The sequence below is a fragment of the Marmota marmota genome, unplaced genomic scaffold, assembly GCF_001458135.2.
Source record: "Marmota marmota marmota unplaced genomic scaffold, marMar, whole genome shotgun sequence".
Classification (NCBI taxonomy): domain Eukaryota; kingdom Metazoa; phylum Chordata; class Mammalia; order Rodentia; family Sciuridae; genus Marmota; species Marmota marmota.
Genome location: NW_026000051.1, coordinates 1943544 through 1969313, shown reverse-complemented (window position 1 = coordinate 1969313; position 25770 = coordinate 1943544). Strand labels below are relative to the sequence as shown.

General features: G+C 49.3%; 1 protein-coding gene across 2 annotated transcripts in view; it reads left to right on the top strand.

Moving 5' to 3' along the window:
• Window positions 1–18499, top strand: part of Fubp3 (far upstream element binding protein 3) — a 47736-nt gene extending 29237 nt beyond the window's left edge. For both annotated transcript variants that reach the window (XM_015497434.2, XM_015497433.2), the window contains exons 7-19: window positions 17–179; window positions 1249–1347; window positions 2638–2742; window positions 4078–4180; window positions 5420–5520; window positions 7511–7652; window positions 11206–11366; window positions 12119–12192; window positions 12496–12576; window positions 12766–12842; window positions 15050–15121; window positions 16434–16561; window positions 17174–18499. In XM_015497434.2, coding sequence (XP_015352920.1) covers window positions 17–179; window positions 1249–1347; window positions 2638–2742; window positions 4078–4180; window positions 5420–5520; window positions 7511–7652; window positions 11206–11366; window positions 12119–12192; window positions 12496–12576; window positions 12766–12842; window positions 15050–15121; window positions 16434–16561; window positions 17174–17182 — 1315 coding nt within the window. In that variant the 3' untranslated portion in view covers window positions 17183–18499. The remainder of the gene's footprint in view (window positions 1–16; window positions 180–1248; window positions 1348–2637; window positions 2743–4077; window positions 4181–5419; window positions 5521–7510; window positions 7653–11205; window positions 11367–12118; window positions 12193–12495; window positions 12577–12765; window positions 12843–15049; window positions 15122–16433; window positions 16562–17173) is intronic.
• The last annotated feature ends 7271 nt before the right edge of the window (window positions 18500–25770 follow it).

Here is a 25770-nt window from a genome sequence, read left to right as displayed (position 1 = left end):
CTTCTCCCTTCCAAAGACAAGCCAAACGACTGCTGGGACAGATTGTGGACCGCTGTCGCAATGGACCTGGCTTTCATAACGACATAGATGGCAACAGCACAATCCAGGAGATCCTTATTCCTGCATCTAAAGTGGGTCTGGTCATCGGCAAAGGAGGGGAAACAATCAAGCAGTTGCAGGTACGTGAGCCCAAGGGACGCCAGGCCCAGCCACTGCTCTGCTCTCCCCTGCCCTCCCAAGGGCTTGTGTCTTCCTGCCCTGGGCTGCTGGTCATGACCCACTTCCCTGATAGGGCTGGCTGGGTACTCCACAGTGCCAAGGGCTCCCTGCTAGATGTGTGCTGCAGTCAGGCCTGATGCCCGGTGTTGGGCCAGCGAGCTGGAAAAGATCCGGGAACTGTGAGCAACCAGGGCTATAGTCAAGCTGTGTCAGCATCACTTTTGCCATGAAATGACAGCCCCTCGGATAAAAGTGCTGTGTCTGGAGCCAGGCCCACCCTAGTACACCCCTGGTTAGTTCTGTGCTCTTCAACACGTTTGTCTCTGGAAGGCTCCGGGCCCTTGTCTATAAGGAGGGCAAGTGCTGTGCTGACCTTGCTGTGGTTGTGCAGCTGAAGAGTGCCCATTCTTCTGTTCTTACTCAGGAGTCTATTACCAAGTGGGTGCCCTGAACCAGGGCTCTCTTGCTCTGGAGCCCCTCATCTGCAGATACCTGGGGCCAAACACATTCCAGAACCCAGCATCCCCGGCAAGATGGGGGCTGCAGCTTCAATTACATGCGTATTTTCACAGCTAAACTTATTGGTAGCCACACTAAGAGAAGGACTGGAAATATACTTGCTTAAGTTCAGTTGCCATCACTACCATGTCAGTTATGAATGAATTTTCATTTAAGAGCCTTGGGGCATTTGCTGTGGCCGGTTAGGGTTAGGGATAGATGTGGCTTGCCCCGTGTGCTCTCATGACCCAGGCCTTGGGTTGCAGAAGGCCATGTGGAATCTAGTGTAGGATGTGAGCACAGAGAGAGGACAGAAGACAGTGTTGGCAAGCAGTAGTTTGCTGTGTTGCACTTGGTGTTGTCCAGCATGGCCCATTGTTGCACATTCTGCGGGCCCGTTCAGAAGTCATCGCCTCATGGAAGTGAGATGTGGGCTTCTTGTGGGTGTAACCTGGCCCAGTTCTGCTGCTTGTGGCAACCTGCATCCTTTCCAAGACAGTGAGGGCTGTGCTGGTGTGTGTTCCACCACAGGAGCGGACAGGTGTAAAAATGGTCATGATCCAGGATGGCCCACTGCCCACAGGAGCAGACAAGCCCCTTCGTATCACTGGAGACCCGTTCAAAGTACAGGTAGGAAAGGGACAGTGATTGGGGGTGGGAAGGCTTGGGGGGGTGCTGTCACTTGGTGGTGGCCTAGAGCTTTTATTCTGCTCAAGTAATTGTAAAGCAGCAGTGCTTCCCTTTATTTAGGGTGAGTGATTTTCCCCAGCAAGCTCGCCAGTGAGCCCAGGGTTGTCAGTGCTTCCCAGAGCTGGAGCCACTGGCTTCATGGAAAACCATTTCCACTGGACCATTTTTCAGTGCTGAGTGGCAATGTAAGTCTGGGACAGCACACACGGCCCATTTCCCTTGGTGCCCCTCAGTGTGGAAGCCCAGACAGGCACTTTCAGCCTTGCTGGCTTTGGTTCAGATCGTTTGCGGGCTTTCTTTGGCCTTTGTTTGCTTGTCCCCTGTCTCAGTCTGTGTGGCCCCTCAGCTGGGGATGAAGACGAACACAGGTCCTCGAGCTACACGAGCACACGTGTGTTCTCATGGGGACACTCTGTCCCTGAGCTTCTGGGAAGACAGCTCTGCTTGCCAAAATCTTCAGTCCTCTGAGGGGCTCCACCCTCCTAGAAATATGAGTGGGCTGTGGGTGTAGGCTGCGCATGTCGTCAGTGAAATAACAGCGTTCTTCCTGCCGTTGCTGTAGGTGAGCAGCTCCAGCAGTTCCTTGGAGCCAGGCCATCCGCTGTGGTGGAACGCTTGCTTAGCATATGTGAGACACTGGGTTCGATTCTCAGCACTGCATATAATCAAATAAAAATAAACTTCTATTAACTGAAAAAAAAAACAAATTTAAAGGGGGGAGCTGGGGATGTGGCTCAGTGGTTAAGCAACCTGGGTTTAATCCCCAGTATCAAAAAGGGGGGTGGGACTGGACCTTGTCTTTGTGGACCTCTTGCAATCATTTTAAGATTTGATACCTGTTTCCTTATCATGTCCTATAAGTAGCGAGTGAGTGTTCCCACAGCCAAGCACCTTCTGAATCTTTTTTTTTTCTTTCTTTTTTTTTTTTTTTTTTTTTTTGGCACCTGGGACTGAACTCAGGGGCACTTGACTACTGAGCCACATCCCCAGCCCTATTTTGTATTTTATTTAGAGTCTCACTGAGTTGCTTAGTGCCTTGCCGTTGCAGCTTTGAACTTGTGATCCTTTAGTCTCTGCCTCCCTATCCACAGGGATTACAGGCTTGTGCCACTGCACTCAGCCTTCTGAATCTTGAAGCCCACGTTGGTGTGTCCATCTTGAAATTTCACCTGCTTCCATCTTTTTTAGGATTTTTTTATCCCATGATGCCTTTTGTTTGTGTTTCTGCAGCAAGCCAGAGAAATGGTATTGGAGATCATCCGAGAAAAAGACCAAGCTGACTTCCGAGGTGTGCGAGGTGACTTTGGCGCCCGTGTGGGAGGAGGCAGTCTAGAGGTATGCTTGAGTTACAAGTTAGTAGGCGGCTGGGAGTAGGTGCAGTATGTGCTCACACCCCTTAGTTCCCTCACCTTTAGGTGGGTTAGCTTCCATGGCATCTTCCAAACTTTGAGAGTGCACCCCCTGCCCCAGGATTTGAGCACAGCAGGCATGATGGGGCGTCCAGCTGCAGTATAGGTAGTGGTGGTCATTCTCTTAACTTTGAGGTTTGGCTTTAAAGGTTAACTTGCTGCCCAGATAAAGATCAAAGTTCACGTTTTCTCTGTTGTCCATGTTGTGATTGGGTCTAACTTGGAAGCCCATTTTATTGATGATGTGAAGTGGGAGCAAAACAGTCCTTAAAAATGGAATTTTGAGGGGCTGGGGTTGTGGCTCATTGGTAGAGCACTCGTCTAGCAAGTGCAGGGCCCTGGGTTCAATCCTCAGCACCACATAAAAATAGATAAATAAATGTATTGTGTCCAACTACAACTGAAAAATAGATATTTTTAAAAATTAAATTTTGAATATGGTGAACCTTGTGGGGCACCGTAGCACACCCTATAAATATCCAGTGACTCAGAAAGCTGAGGCAGGAAGACCGCAAGTTGAAGGCCAACCTGGGCAACTTAGTGAGACCTTCCCCAAAAATAAAATGGTCTAGTGGTGGAGCTAAGTGGTAAAGTAACCCTGGGTTAAATCTCTAGTTCAAAAAGGGGGGGTGGGGAGGTTGACCTTGCAAACAGGACAGTTAGTGCAGAGAGCCAGAACCAGAATATGCCTCCACAAATCACTGAATGGTAAATATTATGTATATTTTGCCTCAAAAAAAATAAAGGACTACTGATATATTCTGTGTGTATAATGTGTTTATACTGCATGGAATTTGGAAGATAAATTGATTAATCTTTAAGAACTTTTTTCTTGCCTTCATTTATTACTATTTTGATTAAATCTTAGACTTGTCTATTTGTTAAGAACATGGTTGTTAAACAACAATATTGTTCCTAAGAGAAGAAAAAATGGCTTTGTCATATTATTTTCCAAATTGCACTGTAATAAAAATCAAGTCATTTATTTAAAAAAAAAAAAAAAAGTCTGTTCTTTAAAAAAACGCCAGATTTGGCCAGACATGGTGGTGTACGCTTACAATTCTAGCAACTGGGGAGGCTGGGGCCAGAGGATTACAAGTTTGAGGCCAGCCTGGGCAGTTTAGCAAGACTGTGCCTCGATATAAAAAATAAAAAGGGCTGGGGCTGTAGCTGAGTGGTAGAGCACCCCGGTTCAATCCCCAATACCAAGCAAAGCCAGATTTTAAAAAGCTCTGATGATGTTTTGTTTCTCTGTGACTAGGTATCTGTCCCTAGGTTTGCTGTTGGAATTGTAATAGGAAGAAATGGGGAAATGATCAAAAAGATCCAGAATGATGCTGGTGTAAGGATTCAGTTTAAACCAGGTTGGTATTGATGAGTCTCAAAAATCCTTAGTGTTAAAACAACTCACAAACATAGAAGTGAAAAATTCTGCTCCAGTTGTGTACAAGGTTGAAGAGCTTTCTACTGTCATGTATAACTGATTAGAGATAATACATAAAAAATATATATATTTTTGAAAATAAATAAACATCTCAGGAAACAGGGTCTTGTTACTAACTCATGAGTATGTTCTCTTTCTTTTCCTTCCTCACAACATTCTGTTACCAAAATTGGCAATCCAAGTTTCTTCTTCTGGGCCTCATCTCCTCCTGAGCCACAGTGATTAGACCAAAGGTCTCCAGGCCCCCCACTTTTTTTTTTTTTTTAAAGTAGACCATCTGACCGAGTGCAGTGGCATGCCTGTAATCCCAGCGGCTGAGGGAGACCGAGGCAGGAGGATCTTGGGTTCAAAGCCAGTCTCAGCAATGGGGAGGCACTAAGCAACTCAATGAGACCCTGTCCCTAAGTAAAATATAAAATAGGGCTAGGGATGTGGCTCAGTGGTCAAGTGCCCCTGAGTTCAATCCCCAATACCAATAAATAAATAAATAAATAAATAAAATCCAAAAAAAGTGATTAATAGGATAATTCTTTACATTTTATAAATTTACCTTTGTGAGCAAAAAAAAAAAAAATTATACATTGTCTGTATTTTCCTCATTTCTCTGAAGAGAAAAGCTTCCTGGTTAGCTGGCTTGAGGGAATCACTGCCTTAACTTCATTGTTTTTCCTTGCCTTCCCCACCTGGCCAGGTTTGTTTTGTTTCTCTAATGACATCTTTTTAAAAAATAGCTGTATTCACATAAGAATTGAGTATTGACCTGAAACACGTAAAAAGATCTAATCATACATATTTTCCTATCAACCAAATCAGTCCAAAGGAATCCCTGAAGCTGGTGACAGTCTGGTTGCCTTTTTAGCTCATTGTCCTTTGATTGTGGAAGGATATGGTGGCACATGCCTATAATCCAGAGACTTGGAGGCTGAGGCAGGAGGATCACAAGTTCTAGGCCACTTATCAAGGTCCTAAGCAACTTAGTGAGACCTGGTCTCAAAATAAAAACCAAAAAGGACTGGAGATGTAGCTTGGTAAGGTAGCACCTCTGGGTTTGATCCTAGTCCAAAAAGAAAAAAAAAAGAATATTGATTGTGACTTGTATTGGCCTTCGTTTCCTTGTGACTTTGTGCTTTTACTGATCCCACTTCACCTGGTCCTACAGATGATGGGATTAGTCCTGAGAGAGCTGCCCAGGTCATGGGCCCTCCAGATAGGTGTCAGCATGCTGCTCACATCATCAACGAGCTGATCCTTACGGCGCAGGTAGGTCCCCTTCCCTGGAGTTCAGAGACCTCACACACAGAAGGAGAAGGTGTGCCATGGGCAGCCACCCTCAGTCTCCTGATTGGAGACCAGTGATGTTTCTGCATCTACCTCTTTCCTGCCAGTGTATTTTTTTTTTTCTTGCTAGTTTATTACCTGCTTCAACTTTTATTACTCAGAACCTAGATTTTCTTTATATAGTAAATTCCTGGCTCTTTAAACTACGTGGGGAAGTACTAAGCAGTTTGCCAAGTTTCCAGCAAGCAAGTACATTTAGTGTGAAAATGTATTAAGGGAAGTCTCTTGAGTTTAAAAGCACTTCGGGGTCCTCCTGAGTCCTGACAGTGTCTTCATGTGCTCAATTTCACACCTGTGTCTTGTACTGTGAGTGAACTCACGTGATCTCTTGAGCTTCAGAGATTCCCCTACCCCATGTGGTGACCTGAATTTTCAAACCGCTGTAATGGTGATAGACTGGCACATTCTCTGAGTATGAGGACTGAGGGAAACTTTGAGAATGAGTAGAGCCAAAGAAAAAAGCAACAGGTTGGAAATCATATTGCCAGCTCTGCCCCCAGCCAAGTCCTTGAAGCCCTCTGTGCCTCCTTTTCTCAGCAGTAGACTGAGGGCGTTTCACCAGGAGGTGATCCCTGGAGCTACCCAGGGGTACTTCTAAGTTACAGGTGTATAGGCCCCACTGTCTTCTGCATCAGAATATCCAGGGGAGGGGCTTGGGTTTTAACCAGAGCCCTGGCAGTTCTTACGATTCATTGAGTTTCAAAAGCAGCCACTGAATGTTTTCTGACATCCCTTTCTATAAATTTAAGTTTGTGGATTTAGGGTTGCAGAAACTGAGATGTTTACAAGAGAGCCTTGTCTTCTGGATCTGGTCCACCCAGAAAGTTGGCTATATATGTGTGCGTGTGTGAGAGACAGAGAGTTTTAACATAAATTCCTCAGATTACCTTGTTTACTTGTCAGTTGTCTTTTCTAAAAGCAGAGTGCAGGGAAGCGCGCTCCAGTTAGCTCGACTCTGCTGGTGTGTATTCGGGGTAAATGTGTGCAGTTTAGTTGTGATTGACATGGGCAGGTTTTGCCCAACAGTCTCCACTCTTGTTGAATGACTCTTGGGCTTCTTTGCCTGGGGGAACTTGTAGCTTGACCAGGTTCACCTTCCATGTGAAGATTGCAGGCCCTCCAGTCCCAGGTGGGGCAGGACCTCAGCTAGAGGAGACTGAGGCTTTGCGTTCTGTTGGGCAGGCCGTGTGAGTGTGGCAGAGACCTCTCTGGCCCAGATGTGGGCAGCCAAGTGGGCCTGACTGACTCCCTCCACCTCTCCCTCCTGAAGCAGCCCTGAACACTCACTCTTGAGCATATTTTTGCTCCTTCCTGGGAGCAGGAAAACGAATGTTTCTTAAATTCTTTTATCCCTTTGGCTGAGTGGAGCAAGGGTTTCCACCCAGACGGCAGTCATGGAATTGTACCTTGTAGCAGCCTGGTGGGGGGCGGGGGGGGGGGCGTCAGGAGTCATTCTTGGCCATTGTGTCACTTTCAAATGCCCAGAGCTCTTTAGCATGTGCTATCTGGCTTGTATAGGCACAGCATGTGTCAGCCAGGAAAGAGCAGCCTCGGCTTCGAGGAGAAATTCAAGTGTGAGACCTGTGGGTCAGGGCCCGCTCCATAATTAAAACTCCACGGAGAAGGCCCCTTGGCTTCGGATGAGGAGTTTATGCCTGGCAGCCTGTTTCAGTTGGGTGTCTCTCTGCCATTTATGTAACTACACGTTTATCTGCACGTCTTCCTCGAGTATACCTGTGATTGGTGGTGATTCTGGTTGAAAGTGGGCTTCACGTCTGAAGTCTGGAAAGGTGCTAGGTTCTAATTTGTGGCGTTGATTACATCCTGTCACTTAACCTCCTTCCCAGAGAAGGCGGAGAGTGGTTTTGTGGTGGTGGCAGAAATCATCACTTTGTCCTTGTTTTCTTCCCAGGAGAGGGATGGCTTCGGAGGCCTGGCAGTAGCAAGAGGAAGGGGCAGGGGCCGTGGCGACTGGAGCATGGGAACTCCTGGTGGCATCCAGGAGATAACATATACCGTGCCAGCAGATAAGTGTGGCCTCGTCATAGGCAAAGGTAAGAAGCAGCCTCTGCAGTTTCCATCCCATTTCCACCACTGCTGTCCTGGAGGGGTGGGAAGTCACACAGGCCTATAGGGCCACAGCAGAAGCCACTTGCTACATCCAGCCCAGTGGCCAGGTCTGTGGCCTCAGCTGCCTTCGGTCAGAACTCTGCTTTTCAGGGGTCTTCTCCAGGGCCCCCAATTTGGTCTGTCATGGTGGGGCAGAGCAGACTGTGAGCAACAGGAGACCACAGGAGCCACTGCTGTTGGAGCAGCGCTTATGGGTAGGGAGGGCCTTGCGGTGGGCTTCCCACCAAGGAAGGCTTGAGTAGGTCAGCTTCCACCCTTGGCCAATGCCACTTGCAGACTTGCACGCCGCCATTTTCCCAGTCCGTCCAGTTTGGGTATTTGTTCTTCATTAACATAGTAAGATGATGGCTCCTGTTCTTTCAACGGCACATTTACTAGGAGAAACAGTCACCCTTTGGAGGGAAATGAAAACTGCTTTGTTAGTAGTTTCAGGCAGCTCAGGGAGTGTTGGGAGGAGCCTGGTCGGTGGCTATCACAGCTCCTTCCTGTTGTTGAGTGAGAGGCAGCAGGCGGATTCTAGGCCAGCCACGTTGGTTCCTCTCAGCTCATCCCATGCCTGAGCCCTTCTCCCGCGGCAGTGCTGGGGTGACCTCCTAGGAGCAGTAAGCCAAGCCTCCATGCTGGCAGGGACTTGTTTGGTGTTGGGCTTTGTGTTTACCTTCGCTGTTCATCCAGCAAGCGTGGCAGGGTGGGGGGGTAGGCAACCTTCTCCCCAGAGTTCCTCAGTTCTTTGATCACTAGAATTGCTCATGTTGAAGGAAATGAGACTTGGTATATTGTCTCTACCAATAGACCTGAGGCGCCGCCAGGGTGTCCTCAGGGCTGGGGAGAGTTGCTTCTTGGCCCCTGGGACCTGGCGCTTGTCCCTGCTTCTGGACAGAGTGATGTTTTATGCTCTTTCAGAATGTTTGTGTTCTGTTTCCACATCGTCTTTGAGTTTACTGGCCACTCAGGGGCAGTAGGAACAATGCGGGTTTGTTTTGATTTCCTGGCACATGCTGCTAGCTGCCGAGTGCTGCTCAGACTGCTGCAGTGAGCCACACGCGGCTGCTTGGTGCCTCTAGGTGGAGGATCAGAGTTAGGTGTCTCGGCCTTTTGAAAACCATTTTGTCAGTGAGATTTTCACTTGACTGTGTCTCTGGTGGAGCCTCGGAGCCTCACTGCCTTCTCTCCTCCCAGTGAGCCCTTGGTGCCTCCAGAACAGCCTTTTGTGCATGTTCTCCAGCTGAGTGCTTCCTGGAAGACAAGGACGGCACCGCCAGGTCCCCGTGCTCAGACAGCATGCTCGGCAAGTCCAGCGAGTTGTGTTGGGCCTGGGGAAGGTCATCTTGTTCACCTCCTGTGACAGGGTGATGCCTTTCCTTCTCTTGGAAAAGAGGTGTGGGTGAGGAAAAGGGAGAAGTCGCCGCAGGCAGCCAGGCCTGCTCTCCTGGTTCTGGCCCTTGGACAGACACGGAGCCTCCCGGGGGCCCCTGCTGGATTTCCATGATAAACACAGCAACATTGACAGATAGCGTGGCCAGCCCTGCTCTTGTCAGCCAGGCCTTTTAGCAGGTTTGATTAATTGCTTTACAATTTCACGTCCAGCCGGGGGCCACTGGTGGGTCCTTCTGCCCCCCATCAGGTGGAAGAATGGAGCAGGCTGCTGAATGAGTCGATAGACAGCCACCATGTGCCAAGCTGGTGACCTCATTATGAAGGAAGATGAACTTAAATGAACTCCTTCCTGCCTGCTCAGCCTGCGGGCGCCTCCTCGCCTTATTAGCATGCTCCCGAGCTCCAGGCAGGAGGTCTGGCCCGCACTGAGGCGAGGCGAGGGCTGGGGTTTGCCTCTGGGGCCTGCAGATCCTCATTCTCAGAGGTTCGTCCTGTAGTCCGGTTGCCCGCAGACCAGGTGACACCCCTCCAAATTCTGGGGGTGCCTGTTGAAATGGCCGGTTTTTTCCTCTGCTCTTCATTGCTCCCCAGAACACTGTTGCCTAGCGTGAAGCTGCTCTTTTTTCCTGGGGCAAAGACAGCAGACTCATGACAGCTGAGTAAAGGGCTCAAGAGCATACCTGTCTGGAGGGAGAGCAGAGCTTTCAGCGCTGGCCTGGGGTGTTCCCAAGTCACATAGGGAACACCCAGGCCAGGCGGGAAACACACTTCTCTGAACCTCTCACAGTACTTTATAGTTAAGAAGGCCACAAACACAAGGCTGTTTGGTTGATTTTTTTTTTTTTTTAATTTGCTTTCAACTTTAAAAAGGCCCTAAACTAAGCCAGTATGCTACCCATGTGGGCGCTGGCTGAGGCTTTGCCCTGTGTCTCTGCCCGCACGCTGCAGAAGCCTGCCATACTGCCTCTAGGAGGGATATGTCTTAGCGTGCTGTCGTCCTCTCAGAGTGAACCAAGGCCAGCCTGTCACTGCTCTGTCCCCTCTGCCAGCCCTGTCTGCTTGCTGGGCATCTGCCGGTTGTGGGGTCTGTCAGTGAAGTGACACACTCACTTTCAGTTGGTTTTGACTGTGGAGGGCACACTGGTCCTCTGCCTTTGCTTTTTTTTTTTTTTTTTTAATTATCATTATTTATTTATTTATGTAGTCGTAGATGGACAGTATGCCTTTATTTTATTTGTTTACTGTTAGGTGGTGCTGAGGATCGAACCCAGTGCCTCACATGTGCTGGGCAAGCACTCTGCCTTTGCTTTCGAGCATTTGGGGCATCCTGCTCCCTGTACCAGATTTTCAGCATTTATCTTTTTCTAATTTCACCAAACTGAGTGTGCTGACTTTTCCTTGGTCTGGCTCTGCCTGCCCACTCCCCATCCCAGCTGAGATCTGTAAGTGCTGAGATTTCAGTAGAAGAATCGGCCATTGTTCTGCTGATGAAGCTTTTGTCACACAAATTTCATTAAGAGACTGGGACTCCAGGTTTTTCAGAGTCTGACTAGATTTTTATTAGCCCGACTCCACCCAGATCCCTGTGGCTCCCCCTTCTTTGGACTGCCTCTCCGTCTAGACAACAACACCCCCCCCACACACACACACACACACACACACCTGCAGCAGGGACCAGAGAAGGGACTAGATGGGATATTGAAGGCCCAAGTGGACTCCAGGCGTTGTTGGGCATGTAGCCGGCCTGTGGAGGGAGGGGAAGCGATGCAGCAGCCCACACCCAGGCTGAAGGCCCCCATTGTGTAGGGCAGGGCCATCAGGTCACTATTCTTGCCCCAAGAAGCATCCTGTGCTTTCCCTGGGCAGATGGCCATGGCTGGGTTGAAGAGCCACAGCTGCCTCCGTTGAACTCTGGGCATGCACATCCGTGGGCCTCAGGCTCCAGCCTGGCTCTGAGGAAAATCCCTATGCAAAGGGGACAGCCCTGGATTTTGGTTAGAGCCACTTTTCAGTGAGTGGAAAACTTCTCCCTTTGTGGACAAGTGCCCTTTCAGCCTCTCCTGAGCAGAGGCCCTCACCTTCTCTGTCTCCTGCCTGCAGGGGGCGAGAACATCAAAAGCATCAACCAGCAGTCAGGAGCCCACGTGGAGCTTCAGCGCAATCCCCCTCCCAACACCGACCCCAGCCTGCGGATATTTACCATCAGGGGTGTTCCTCAGCAGATCGAGGTGGCCAGACATCTCATAGATGAGAAAGTTGGTGTACGTACACGGTCCCTTCCCCACCTGGCTTAATACTAGCTGGATTTTTCTCTTGGATGTCCAAGGTACCTGCATCCCCCAGAACCTCGTTCTTGGGTGCCTTCCCATCCTCACATCCAGGGGGGCACCCCTCCTATTTGGCTGAAGGGAAGGTCGGAGGCCCAGGGAATGACAGGGCCAGACCCGCAAGCAATGAAGGAAGCCTCTGGCAGGACACGCCAAGGCTGCAGCAGCTCAGTCCCCAGAGCATGTCCCCTTCAAGCTTAGATGAGTAGCCGGGCAGCAGCCTTCCCCCAGCACTGTCCCTGGGCTCCCGTGGACATGCCCTGGCCGCCAGCCCTGCAGGCAGCTTTCATTGACTCTGGCTTTAGTTTCAGGCACCTCAAAGCAGATAAAGAAAGGGAGTGTTGATGGAGGACAGATGGGCCACTGCTCACCTCAATGGGGACGTAGAATGGCAGAAAGAGCCCTGGGCCAGCCTAAATTGACGGGAGAGTCAAGCAGGTTGGTCCTTCCCCAGGGTGACATGCCAGGGCAATCATGGTGGTGCCAGGATTGGCTGTGTGGTGGTGCTGTCACTCAAGAGCAGTGCCATTTCTGCAGCTCAGTCTGCTGTGGGAAGGAAGGCTAGTGCGAGTGCAGACTGTCTCCCTCACTTGACTTGTCTCCCCAGAAGGGGCTTTGCCTCGGGTGACCTGGGTGGAGGGCTAGGTGCCCTCAGCAGGAGTGAGAGCTCCTCTATGCCCACACAGGGTACCAGCCTTGGAGCCCCCGGAGCCTTTGGACAGAGCCCCTTCAACCAGCCGCCTGCTGCCCCGCATCAAAAGTGAGTGTTCTGCCTCTGTTGTGCCCAGAGGACCTCATCACTCCTGAGATCGTCCCAGCTGCTTCTCCAGAGTGCTGCTGGAGCTCTGGGTGTGGGCAGGACCATCTGTCTTCATCCCACCAGTGGTCCTTCAGACCTGTCTGTAGCTCCCTGACCTGTGGTATTCAGGCTGGAGCACCTCAGAGACAGGCACCTCCCAGTCCCCCGCAGTGTCTGGGAAGCACAGCTCCGGGGCAGGGGGGAATTGCAGAGCCTTCATCACAGGGGTTCAACTGGTTCTGCTTGCTCTTCCTCTTTTCACAGCACCTTTCCTCCAAGGGGCTCAGGGTGCTTCCCCAACATCGCTGCTAAAGTGAACGGAAACCCCCACAGTACCCCTGTGAGGTAGGTGACCCACTTGCCCCACCTGGGGGTGGACGGGGCTAGAGTCGTCACTGGGCCACTGCCAACAGGCTTGGGGGCAGGGAGGGGCTATGCTTGGTTAGGGGTGAGCTAAGCAGAAAAGAGGTAGATGTTGGGGGATGGGGTGTGTGTGACCCATACTGTCATGAGTGACTCTTCTGTTGTCCACAGTGGCCCTCCAGCCTTTCTGACCCAGGGCTGGGGCAGCACCTACCAGGCATGGCAGCAGCCCACACAGCAGGTCCCAAGTAAGTGACTTGGGAGGTGGTGGTGTGCGCTCCCACTTGCTGGCCAGGTTGGCCAAGGACTGATGGACCTAAGAGACTCTTGTTATACTTTTGGCCAACAAGCCCAGGACGCAACTCTCCACAAATGTTGGGGAACATAGCAGGCCCTGCACCAAGAAGCACATATGCTCGGTGGGGGCTTCCACAGAAACAGCACCAGCCTCTAGCTGAGGCAGGGACATAGGGCTGGCTCCCCATGGCTACCTGTCCATGGAGTGGGTCGGGGCAGAATTGTCACTTATTCTCCACAGATAGGTGGGCTGTGGGTGCAGTTTAACCAGAGCCTCCTCTGCTGCTCCTCTCTCTGTACTCCCTGGGGATCCTCCTCCTGGCCCAAAGCTCCACCTTGCCACACCCTGCTCTCCCAAGCAGTCCCCTGCTTCTTGGTGACCCTTCCTACTCTTTAGCCTCGTGGGGACATTCTCCCTCTCTTCTTAGGAAGGCGTTCTTTCTGTTTCCTGAGCTTTTCAGAAAGCAAACAAATATGGAATTAGGTCTACTGAGTGGCACCTCCCTGGGAAAACTGGGTGTCAAGAGAAAGTGCCCATGAGGGGCTGCGGTTGTGGCTCAGTGGTTGAGCGCTTGTCTTGCATGTGTAAGGCACTGAGTTCGATCCTTAGCACCACATATAAATAAATAGATAGATAATTAGATAAATAAATAAATAATATTGTGTCCATCTACAACTAAAAAAAAAAAAATTAAAAAAAGAGAGAGAGAGAGAGAAAGTGCCCATGTGGACAGAGCCCCTCCCAACTCTGGATCCCTCACCAATTCCAGGAGTCAGGCTAGGGTTTACTGCTGGGCTGGTCCCTCTTGCTCAGCCTGCACAAAACAAGAGTCCCTTACCTTGGCCAGTAGAATTCAGGCTTCTACCTACCTGAAGTTCTCGTCTTTCTGGAAAGCCTGTTCAGGCTGCAGTTGCTCCTCATGACAGATCAGGCTGCAGGATGGCCTGTCAACCTTGCTCAGGGACATGGCCCCTTTTCCCTGGAGCAGAGCCTAGAGGCCCATACTCTGTCATCAGAAATACCGTCCCCTGGGTGGGGGGAGGCTCTACTTCAGGCATCCATAAAGTGATGGGTCGAGGTAGATTTCTTAAGTATTTGCAAGCTCCGGGCCTGTATGGCTGGATTGTTTCCCCCTCCTCCCACCTGTATTTTATTACTCAGTGTTTCAGACTTCAACAGGAACTTCACTGTGAATTTTGCTGGCCACCTGGCAGAGAAGGTGTTCTCACAGTGCAGGGTCATTGCATGATGCTCTGGTCTGCAGAGTGATGGGGTTGCATTCACATTGGCCCCATTGTGCCCAGACAGAAGACCTGGGAGAAGCCTGAGGCATGGGTACACTGAGCCCTGAGAGGGCAGCTCTCCTCCCCTGGGAAGCTGCCCTGGGTTTGTGGCTCTGCAGAGGCCGTGAGGCAGGCCAGGAGAGAGATGAGCAGAAGGGATACCAGGAGAGCAAGCCTCTGTGCTGTGTTAGCAGCAGAGACACTCGTGTGGGTTTGGTGTGTCCTCTTCCCCACGTTCAGTCTCAGGGAACTAACGGGGAGCCAGCCTTCTGCACGGGGGGTGATCAGGAGCGCGTCCCCCTGCCGCCTGCATACCAGCTCTGACGGAAGAAAAGGTGTTGAAGGGGGTCTGTGTGCCCGCGCAGGCGGACGCTCGAGCAGCCTGGCCTCATCAGAAAGCAGCTCCTGCTTCACACTGTGGTCAGGGATTTTAGCCACTTCATAGACCCCTGGGCTGGGTGCTGCTGCTTTGTCCTCTGTCACTGAGTCTCTCTGTTGCTGGCATAGCATAGAGGAAGCACCAAGGACAGCATAGAACCGCCTCCGCATGTCCTCTGTCCCTCTCTTCCCACCCAAGAAAGGCTGAGGCAGATCACATTCCTGTGGCCCTGCATGCTCACCCAGAGGTCATCTGTCATTGGACAGAAGGGCCAGGTAAACCCCGTGTCCATGGAAGACAGGTCCGGGGGCCTGGGATTGCCATCGCTCTGGCTCCCAGAGCTCTCCACTCCCCCAGCTCAGCTCCATCTGCAGAGAGCAGGGCCTTGTCATGCTCGTCGCCAGCCTCTGCCTCACACCGGCCGTTTTCAGCCCTCCTGCCTGTGGCGCCTTCCTCCCAGGCTGGGGCCCTGACTGCCCTTTGTTCCTCGTGTAGACCAGCAGAGCCAGCCGCAGAGCAGCCAGCCTGACTACAGCAAGGCCTGGGAAGACTACTACAAGAAGCAGAGTAAGTGCCGCGGCTTCGGGCACAGGCCCACCCCGCGGCCTCAGCCCAGCTGCTCCTGGGCCTGTCGTCTGTGCTTTGTCACCTTCCCCACAGCTGGACCTCAGTACCCGCACCTTGTCACCCACTGCCTGTTGGACCTGGCTGGGTCCCTGTGGAGCTGAAAGGCTCCTATTAGTGCTGCCTCCCACCCAGGCATCCTGTTCTGTGTGTCTCACTGATGCCCATTTTTGGCATTTCAGGATAGCTAAAGAGAAGAGAAATGGTGGAATTCAGGGAAGGGACCCTAAGCTGGACTAGGTGCCCGGTTGTTTTCTTGCTGTATAAGTCTTTTTTCTTACCTGTACCAGAAACTAAACTAGTCTTCAGAAGAGGGGGAGGGCGGCTGGGGCTGGAGCTCAGTGGGTACTGCGCTTGCCTAGCACAGTGAGGCACTGGGCTCAATCCCTAGCATCATATAAAAAATAAATAAGTAAAGGTATTGTGTCCATCTACAACTAAATTTTTTTTTAATATTTATTTTTTAGTTGTAGTCGGACATAATATTTTATTTATGTGGTGCTGAGGATCGAACCCAGGGCCTAGCATGTGCTAGGCGAGCACTTTACCACTGAACCACAACCCAGCCCCCCCAAATTTTTTTTTTTTTAATTAAATTAAAGGGGGAGGGAGTACATAGCAGCAAAAGCCCTGGTTCAGGACTTCACATCAGCACCAAGCCCGAGCGCATTTCCCGACTCCCTGACCAGAGCATGGGGTATGGCCTGCAGGGCTTTTCTGTGACTGGCATCTTCAGGGTGGAACTTGCTGGCTGACCCAACTTGGGTCAGAGGCTGTCAAACACCTGTTTTGGGAACCCTAGCGGCCATATTGTCACCGGGTCCATACCCCTTCTGGGGCCAGGGTGGGGGTGCCAAGGTGACCCTCATCAGCAGGGGACCTGCTAGCAGTTCTGGTGCCCTTTCTTCCATGACCTGAACCCACCCTAGACGCATGGGTTATGTACGTCAAGCTGTGAGGGATTCGGATGTTCCCTGCAGAAATCACGCCAGGCTTTCCATCCACCCCCAGTCCCCGCAGCCACTCTTTCTGCCTTTGGCATTAGGAGCTGCTGAGAGGCAGGCGTACACAGGGCTTTGCTTCTGTAGAGCAGTTGGCTGTCTTCGCCTGGGGTGTGGGACCCAGCAATAGAAGACTACTTCGCCCAGCCTCCCCGTGCCCTCCAGAAGGGAGAGCAGGTGCCTGGGCCCCAGGGAAGGGACCTGCCCCCAATGCTCCCATTCCCCTAACCCGTTTTTCCTCCCTTGTCACCCAGGTCACGCTGCCAGCGCTGCTCCTCAGGCCAGCTCCCCACCAGACTACACAATGGCCTGGGCGGAGTATTACAGACAGCAGGTCGCTTTCTACGGGCAGACGTTAGGGCAGGCTCAGGCCCACAGCCAGGTCTGTAGATGGTCCCCAATGCTGTGACACTTCCCACACCTCCCTGACCCCTGTCTCCCACTCCTCAATGTTTGTCTGATGTCAGGGCGAGTGCAGTAGACTGTGGGGGAGCAGTCCCCTTGGCCCAGGGACCTCCTGAGAACACAGCAACCGCCATGCCAGCCTGCCTCTGGCCCTGTGTGGGCTCCTCAGGCAGGCACAGTGCCAGCTCCCGCCTTTATGCCCAGGAGCCTGGAGGGCTCTGCCTAGTCAGGGCCAAGACGGATTTCTCCTTAAAGTGGGGAAGAGGGCCAGGTGCTCCCACGGGGCATATTTCAGGTCACCTGATGTCAGTCAGGTCCCATGGACAGTGTGCCGGCTCCTCCTGCCGTGGCATCCCACTGCCCAGTTGGCTGTGTCTTGGAGAAAGCAGGTGTCAGGGCTGGTAGTGGCCCAGGAAGAGTAGCACTCTTCTGCATCCTGCCCAATGTCCCCAGCAGAAGAGAAGCTCCAGACCTCCCCCCAAAGAGGTTTCTCGGGTTTGCATTGGTGCATGGGCACCTGTCGCCTGCTGCTGACTCGGGACTGGAGAAGCTGCCATGGGCCTGACACCTCCTCTCCTTCCTCCCACAGGAGCAGTAGAGCCGAGTCACACAGCTGGCCCTTCCCCTCGAAATCAGTGTGAAAGAAAACCTGTTTGTAACAGAGGTTTTTAGATTTGCAGACTTTTGATGATGAACCTTTGTTTTGTTCTGTGAAACACTATATTTAGATTAACAGAATTTTTCTAAAAATCGGGAAAATTAGTTACTAAAAATTGCTGATAATTTTTGTTTCATTATTCTTGTTTGTTATTTCAAATGTGTAAGCTCTGGGATTCTTTTTGGAGCAATACCTGCAAATTCAGGTGCCAGAATGTGCCTCGGAGCAGTGACATTTCAACATGATATTGTTTTGTTTGTTGTTTTGTTTTCGTGTCTTTTTATTTACAGTTTTTTCTGTTGCAACAGAAAGTGGCTTGGAAGTCTTAGGTGGTATGTAACAAATTCTTTTAAAAAATTTTTTAAACAGTATTTAAATATTCTTAAATGTGTAAATTCATTAAATGTTTTACTTCTAATTTCTTGTATTTTGGCTGTCTGGTTTTATTGCATTTTTTAAAAAACTGAACTATTATGTATTGTAATTAATTATGTGAATTCTGAAATGAGACAGATAATTGTATTGCTGTCCAACAGGGTTTGGGAGGGGCATTTTGTAGGGTTTGTATAATTCCTAGAGTTCTAAAGGGTAATATAAAAGTGTGTTTGTGTGTTAGCATACATTTTTTTTTTCGTGTCTCCATTACTGGTTGCAATTGTGTATCTAAGACCTCCAAGCTGGTTTTAAAAAACAAAACAAAAAACCTTTCTCTGTTCTTTCAGAAATATAAATACTGTTATTTTTAATATTAAAAAGAAATTCAATATAACTTTTAACAAACACTGTGGAACATTAAACCGTATAAAAATGTAGTAACTATTTTTTAATTCCAAGGTGTTTTTTTGCTTTTTTCTTTTAAATATTTTCTTAATATTTGTCAAATGAACTAGATGAATAAGTAAATCTAGTATTAACCACAGTATGAATTAAATAATTTTGATTTAATAAAAGGGATAATATGATTTCCAATGTTTACTGTAGTGTATCTTGTACAGATAACATGTATTTTTAAAGGAAAAAAATACGGAATTAAAGCTATTTTTTCTCGCATTTTTAATTGACCTAAGGGACATTCCGTTTGAAATGTACTGAAGTTACAGTTTCTGGGGTTTTCTCCTTGTTTTCCTTAAATGCTTGAAATGTCTAACTATTAAAAAAGGCAATTGGAAAATGTTATGCATGTTGTTTAAAAAGGTGTTCTTTGTATTTGACTGACAATTCATTTTACACTCTATATAATAAAATTTCCACAAGACATCTTGTGGGTGGAGTATTTTTAGTCTGCTTGCTCCCTGCTCATTCCTCCCTCTGCCCCTGCCCGCCGCTACTGACATGGAAAGAAGGTTCTTGCAGATCTTGCTGGTCGTCATCTAGCTCTGCAGCAGCCCGACTGCGTTGGTGCACAGCCTAGACGTCTAGCTTATTTTCTTTTAATGGCTTTGTGTGATACAATGGTCCAACTTGAGAGCCTTGGTTTAGGCCAGCCCACTTTCCTGTGACATCTAAGCATCTTAATGGCATGACGCCCAGAAGTCATAAGTGGAGTTCCCTGGAGCAGAGGCACCTTGTCCTGAGTAGAACTGGAAAGTTCCTTGAGGGAAGGAGCCAGATCAGCATGCTGTCCTATGAGAGAGGCAGTGCCCCTCCTTTTTTCACCCCTCCAGCCCCCACCCCACCCTGACACTCCCTGGAAGCCCAGGGCCATGTCTCTGGCTGTTGCTGCCACCTCTCTCCTGTCCCCAGCACTCACCTGCAGCTCTGTGGGTCTGGGGAGAGCTGGGAAGGGCCAGCAGATGTGCTGGTTTGTTCTGTTGTTCTCATTAAGAAAAAGGCCTGTGTCCTCACCCAGGGGGTTAAACTACAAGGGTCCTGCGGGCTGGACCTTGGGTGTAGTGGAGTTGAGGTGGGCTTGGGGTTCTCGCTTTCCGTCCTTCCTGCTGACAGGCTGAGCCCAGTTGTCTGGAGCGTGAGCCACTCTGCCTCAGCCTTCAGCTTTTACGCCAAGCCCCATCTGGGTTTAGATCCCAGGCCTGTTCAGAAGCCCCCTATGGCTCATGTGCATACGTGTGTGTGTCCAGTTCCTGTCCCTTGTCTCCAACCGACACTAAGAGGAAGATGAAGACACATCTGTGGTTCCTTTAGCCCAAAAGGGGGTGGAGAGCGGCCCATCTGGGCCATGTTGAGGCCTGTTGAGAGCCGGAAGACAAAAAGGAGATGTGGCATCTTTAACTACACCTCTAGAGAATCGAGTTTGACGTTGAGAAATTGAATAGTAAAAGCCACTTGGAGAGGGGGAGGGCCGAGGGAAAGGGTATAAACGCTGATGGCGGTAATGGGAATGGGAGAGGGCATTACAGACAGGACTTCCTTCTAATTCATCTTCCAAGCTCTGTGCCAAAACAGCATTTGGCATGGTTCACAGGGAGCGATTGTGTGATAATGAACCCTAAGGTGTCCCTTAATTGAAGACTGAGCATTGCGGTTTGTGCCAAGAGTCGTAAATGGTGCAGGCTTGCGGGAGGATGCATTTTCTTAAATGTATCGGTAAGTACAGATTAGCGCTTGTCCCCAGTGAAATGCCCATACTATAAATTATGGAAATCTCTCTCCCTTTCTCTCTGATGCAATCTTTTATTGGGGGGAGGGGGAGGTACAGCAGGAGGCAAGGGGGAAAGTTTGCAAGCGTATGAAATTTGGTCTCTCATTAACATGGCGCCTGCCCGCAGAAGATGGTTTTCATCAGCAGTCTGCTGTCCTGGAAGGCTAAAGTGCTTGAAATGTACCAAGTTCAGCGATTGTGTTCCATTAAGAAAGCTGCATGGTCATCACTGAAAGGGCAGCCTGCGTTTGGGGCAGCAGGGGCGGGGCGGGCGGGTGCCCAGTCTGTCTTCAGAAGGCTGGCCCCACCCCCGCCCTCCACCTCACATGCACTTGGTCTCTACCAGGCGCCAAGTTCAGCATGCACTGAGGGCCCTGCTGAGCTGACCCCAGCCCACCCAGAAGCTGGGGGTGGGGAGCTCTGGCTAACCAACATGCCTCCATCAACACCCGTGGCCTCTCATCTGGTAGGAGGCACTGTCTTGACAGTGTCCTTCACAACTGGTGACCATCTGAGATGTTCTGTAACCCCCACAGCAGGATTGACCAGGGACACAGATGATTGCCATGCCAGACCCAAGAAGGCGTTGGATACCCTGGAGCCCCAGCTTCCAGCTGGCTAGGGCCCCACTCTTTTCCAAGCCCCACTCGTGGTCCACTGGGGCCCAGCTGGGGTCTTTGAAGATGGGCTAATGCAAATGGTCCTGATAGACTCTTAGAGATTAATGGCCCGAAAGTGGCTTGGCAATTCCGCAGGGGTCTGCTGGCCCTGGGTCCACATCTTGTGTGCGGAGAAGAGGAAGTAAAGACAGCCCTCAACATGCTTGAAACAACAGTCACCTTCGCTGTGCTTTGTCTCCAGGGCCTCGCTCTAACAGCTCCAAGGGAGTCCTGGCCCTTTCCAGGCATCTGCTTTGATGGTGGATCTGCACCTGGAGAGCTAGACAGGACTGTTCTCCCCATTTCACAGATGAGGGCTTAAGAGTCCAGAGGCTCAGGGATCCGCCCTATTCACTCGAGCTTGGGGGTGGTGGCAGTTCTGTGCTGAAGCCCATCCACACTTCTTCTGGGGCCTCGGTGGGGAGCATGGCTGCACCAACAGCAGCTCACAGCCTCTTGCAGTTGCCACCAAGTGAGGCAGTTGCTGTGAGGGGGAGCCGTCCTAGAGGGGATGAACAGCAGCCCTGGGCTGGGCCCTGGAAATGTGTGACAGTTATTTTCAGTTGCACATTTGCAAACTCACCTACTCACTAAAACTTTTCTCCACGTGTTTTAATTGGTGCAGTGCAGTTGTGCACAATGGTAGGATTTGTTGTTCAATGTCCGTGCATGCACACAGTATAAAATTTAACCTGGCCAGTATCACCCCTCATACTTCTCCTTTACCTTTCCTCCTCCTTTCCCCTGGTTTTCATGAAAGCCCCCACCTTCCTTTTCCTTTTTCCTCTCTAGCTTCCACACATGAGAGATACCCTAACCCTCGGCCAGTATTCAAGTCACTTCTGCAGTCTGTTCCCAGCCAGGCTGAACAAGACTGCTCTGCCTGCCAATCTGGCTCACAGGGTCGACCCCACATCTCCCTGCTGTGATTTGAATACAGTGTGTCCCCTCTGAAACTCATGGAAGTGTGGCTGCCTGGTGGTGGTGTTGGGAAGTAGGGCCTTTCTGAGGTCATTAAGAGACAAGCCGCTCTTGCGGGAACACAATTGCTGAACTTGGTACATTTCAAGCACTTTAGCCTTCCAGGACAGCAGACTGCTGATGAAAACCATCTTCTGCGAGCGCCATGTTAATGAGAGACCACAGTAGGTGAGGCAGCCCCTGTTTTGTTCCTCCCACACTTGCCCTTTGGCCATGAGGCCCTCAGCAGTGGCCAGGGCCATGCCCCTGGACTTCCCAGGCTCCAGAATAAATCTCTTTGTAACTGACCCAGCCTAGGGATTCTGTTACAATAACAGAAAGTGGACAAAGACTTCCCCAAGAGCGAAGGTGCCCTGCTGCTGATTCCACCCAGATTTTTAGAGGTGAGAAGCTGGCTGATGAAGGTCCTTTTTTTTTTTTTTCCTTCACAGTATTGGTATTTGAACCCGGGGCCCTTCACCAGTAAGTTATATCCCGAAACTCTTTTGAGACAGGGTCTTGCTAAGTTGCCCAGGCTGGCCTCAAGCCTCCTGAGCTGCTAGGATTACAGGTGTGCACCACTGCACCCACGCTGAGGTGGCTTTTCTGCTCCATTTGAGCATCAGGGGCAAACTGTAACTCTGAAAATAAATGTCAGCCTCAGCACTGACCCACTGGGCTCTCCTGCACCACCCCAGGAAACCATGGTCCAAGGCCTGGCTCATGATCCCCCAGTTACATCGGCAAAACCCTTGGGAAAGAGCAGCCCTCCAGGGAGCAAGCTATGAGAAAGAAGCCAGCGCGCCCACATACCTGGTGTGTGACAGATGTGTGGACAATTGCAGCCAAGGGTCGATGGATCCAGGAGGCTGAGTCCCGGCTCACAGATGATATCAAGGAACTCCTTCTTCAAGCACATGGAAAATGAGGCTGAGACCCTTCAGGTCACCTTCCATCAGCCTCCAATCTTGACTTCCCCCAGAAGCAGGGGCCTAGGCCCTCTTCTCACCAGGGGCCTGGGACCTCCAACACCCAGCTGTCACTCACCACCAGCCCTTCCGACAAGTTCCCAGCAAGCCTCAGAAATCCCCACACCTTCTATCCACTGGGCACTGTCAGGCACTGGAGGCTGCGGCCATGTGTCTAGGAGGAAGAGGACGATGAAGACCGCTCTCAGCACGGCTGTCACCTCACAGGTCACCTGCCTCTCTCTCTCTCTCTCTCTCTCTCTCTCTCTCTCTCTCTATATATATATATATATATATATATATATATATATATATTCTATTTTATTTATATATATACCTATATATATTTTAATATTTTTAGTTGTAGGTGGAATCAGTATTTTTATTTACTTATTTTTATGTGGTGCTGATGATCGAACCCAGTGCTTCATATGTGCAAGGCGAGCGCTCCATCACTGAGCTATAGCCCTAGTCCCTAAATATATATATATATGTGTGTGTGTGTGTGTGTGTGTATATATATATTTTTTTTAACATTTTATTTTTTAGTTGTAGGTGGACACAATACCTTTATTTTATTTTCATGTGGTGCTGAGGATCCAACCCAGTGCCCCACGCATGCTAGGCGAGCGCCCTTCCTCTGAGCGCTGGCTTTTGTTCTCAACCAGGACAACCAATTTCCAATTTTCTATGTGACTTGAATGGACCACTTCCCCCACCTTTTTTCTTCTTCTTTCAGTAGTGGGGATTGAACCCAGGGGAGCTCTATCATTGAGCTACATGTTCAGTCCTTTCATATTTTTTATTTTTGAGACATGGTCTTGCTAAGTTGCTTAGGGCCTCACTATACTGCTAAGGCTGGCCTCAAACTTGCAATCTGCCTGCCTCAGCCCCTCAAGTCACTGGGATACAGGTGTACACCACTGCACCCAACAAATAGGTCACATCTCTTGACGTCAGTTTCGCTTCCTTGAAATCAGACAACGCCAGTGGTTCCAAATTGTGTTAGATATTTGACTCAATGATTAATAAAAAGATAAGTTATTAAATATGTTTAAACATTCTAAATTTTTTTTAACAACTTGTGTTTAGCTCAGTGGTGGAGTATGTGCTCCACATGTGCAAGGCCATGATCCCCAGCAGCAGGGGGAAAAAACCCTCAACTACATTGTATGCTACACTTGCATTTGATCCATTTGGCCTGTCCTTGTGCCAATTTAATGGCATTTTATTTTATTTATTTATTTTTCTTTTTCTTTTTTTAGGTACTGGGGATTGAACCAGGGGCACTTAACCACTGAGCAACATCCCCATCCCTTTTTATATTTTATTTAGGACAGGGTCTTGCTGAGTTGATGAGGCTGGCTTTGAACCCCAGATCCTCCTCAGCCTCCCAAACCATGGGGATTACAGGCCTGTGACACTGTACCTGGCTGGCATTTTAATTACTCTATAGTAGATACAAATTGACTTTACCAATTTTTACAAGATTGCCTGGACTACCCTCTACCCTATAAGATTTTAGGGTTAGTTTGTCTATCTCCGCCCCCCACTAAAATTTTTAAAAACTTGCAGGGCAGGGCTGGGGTTGTGGCTCAATGGGAGAGTGTTCGCCTCGCACATTCGAGGCCCTGGGTTTTATCCCCAGCACCACATAAAACTAAATAAATAAATAAAGGTATTGTGTCCATCTATAACTAAAAAAATATTTGTAAAAACTTGTAGGGATTTTGATTGGGAATGCATTGAATCTATGGATCTATTTGGAAAGAATCAACACTTTTAACCAATATTGAGCTTTCCAATCCATGCACATATGAGATCTCTTCTTTTACTTACTTCTTTGATTTGTCTCTATAATTTTTGTACTTTTCGGTAAAGAGGTCTTATACATCTTTATTTTCATTTATTCCTAGATTTTTCATGTTCCACTATTATTGGAAATGGTATTTATTTGTTTTTTAGATGTTGATGGACCTTTATTTTATTCATTTATTTATATGTGGTGCTGAGAATCGAACCCAGTGCCTCACACATGCTAGGCAAGTGTTCTACCACTGAGCCACAACCCCAGGCCAGAAATGGTATTTTTATTTCAGTTTTTAATCCCTAGCCTGGGCAGCTAGTTCCAGAAATGCAATTTTTCTTTTTCCTATTCTTTTGTACCTGGGATTGAACTCAGAAGCACTTGACCACTGAGCCACATCCCCAGCCCTTTGTTAGAGACAGGGTCTCACTGAGTAGCTTAGCGCCTTGCTGTTGCTGAGGCTGGCTTTGAACCCGAGGATCCTCTTCTCTCAGCCTCCCCAGCCACTGGGATTACAGGTGTGTGCCACCACACCCAGCTAGAAACACAATTTATCTTTTACACATTGCCTTTGATTCCAATGACCTGCTAACATCCACTTATTAATTCTTTTTTTTTTTTTTTTTTGAGCTGGGGATCAAACCCAGGGCCTTGTGCATACAAGGGGAAGCACTCTACCAACTGAGCTATATCCCCAGCCCAACTTATTAATTCTAATAACTTATAAATCTGACTTTTCTACATTTACAGTCATGTCACTGATGAACAATGATGGCGTCAGTTTTTCCTCCCCATCCTATGCCCTTTGTTTCTTCTGGTTGACCGACTGCTCCAGCGGAGACCTTCAGGACATCATTGGTTGGAGGCAGAGAGGTCAGAACACTGGTCCTGTTCCTAATCTCGGAGGGCATGTTCACCCTAGCTTACCATTCATCATGCCTGATGAGTTGTTACTTGTATATACTTTGATCAGACAAGGAAGTTCCCTTCTGTTTTTAGTTTGCCAAGAGTTTCATCATAAATCGATGTTTTCAAATGCTTTTTCTCGTTTAAATATCCCTCAATTATCAATGGACTTTTATGTATTTATATGCAGTGCTGAGAATTGAACCCAGTGCCTCACACAAGCTAGGCAAGCTCTCTACCACTGAGCCACAACCCCAGCCCCTCAAATGCCTTTTCTACATCTGTGGAGAACACCAACTGGCAGTGTGTCCCTGTTCTAGAGCCCTTGCCTGGCATGCATGAGACCTGGGTTCCAACCTCAGCACTGAAAATAAACAAAAAAACAAAACTAGAGAACATCATGTGATACATCTCCTTTTTTGCTTTAATATAGTGAATTACATTAATTGGTTTTCAAGTGTCAAGCCAGCCTTGCATTCCTAGAATAACCTCATGGTGGTCATGATATATTACCTATCCCTTTTTCTTTATATACATGGCTTGATTTGTTATTATTTTTTTGTTTAGAGTTGCTGCATGTATGTTCATGAGAATCACTGGTCTGTGATGTTGCTTATACATACTTTGAC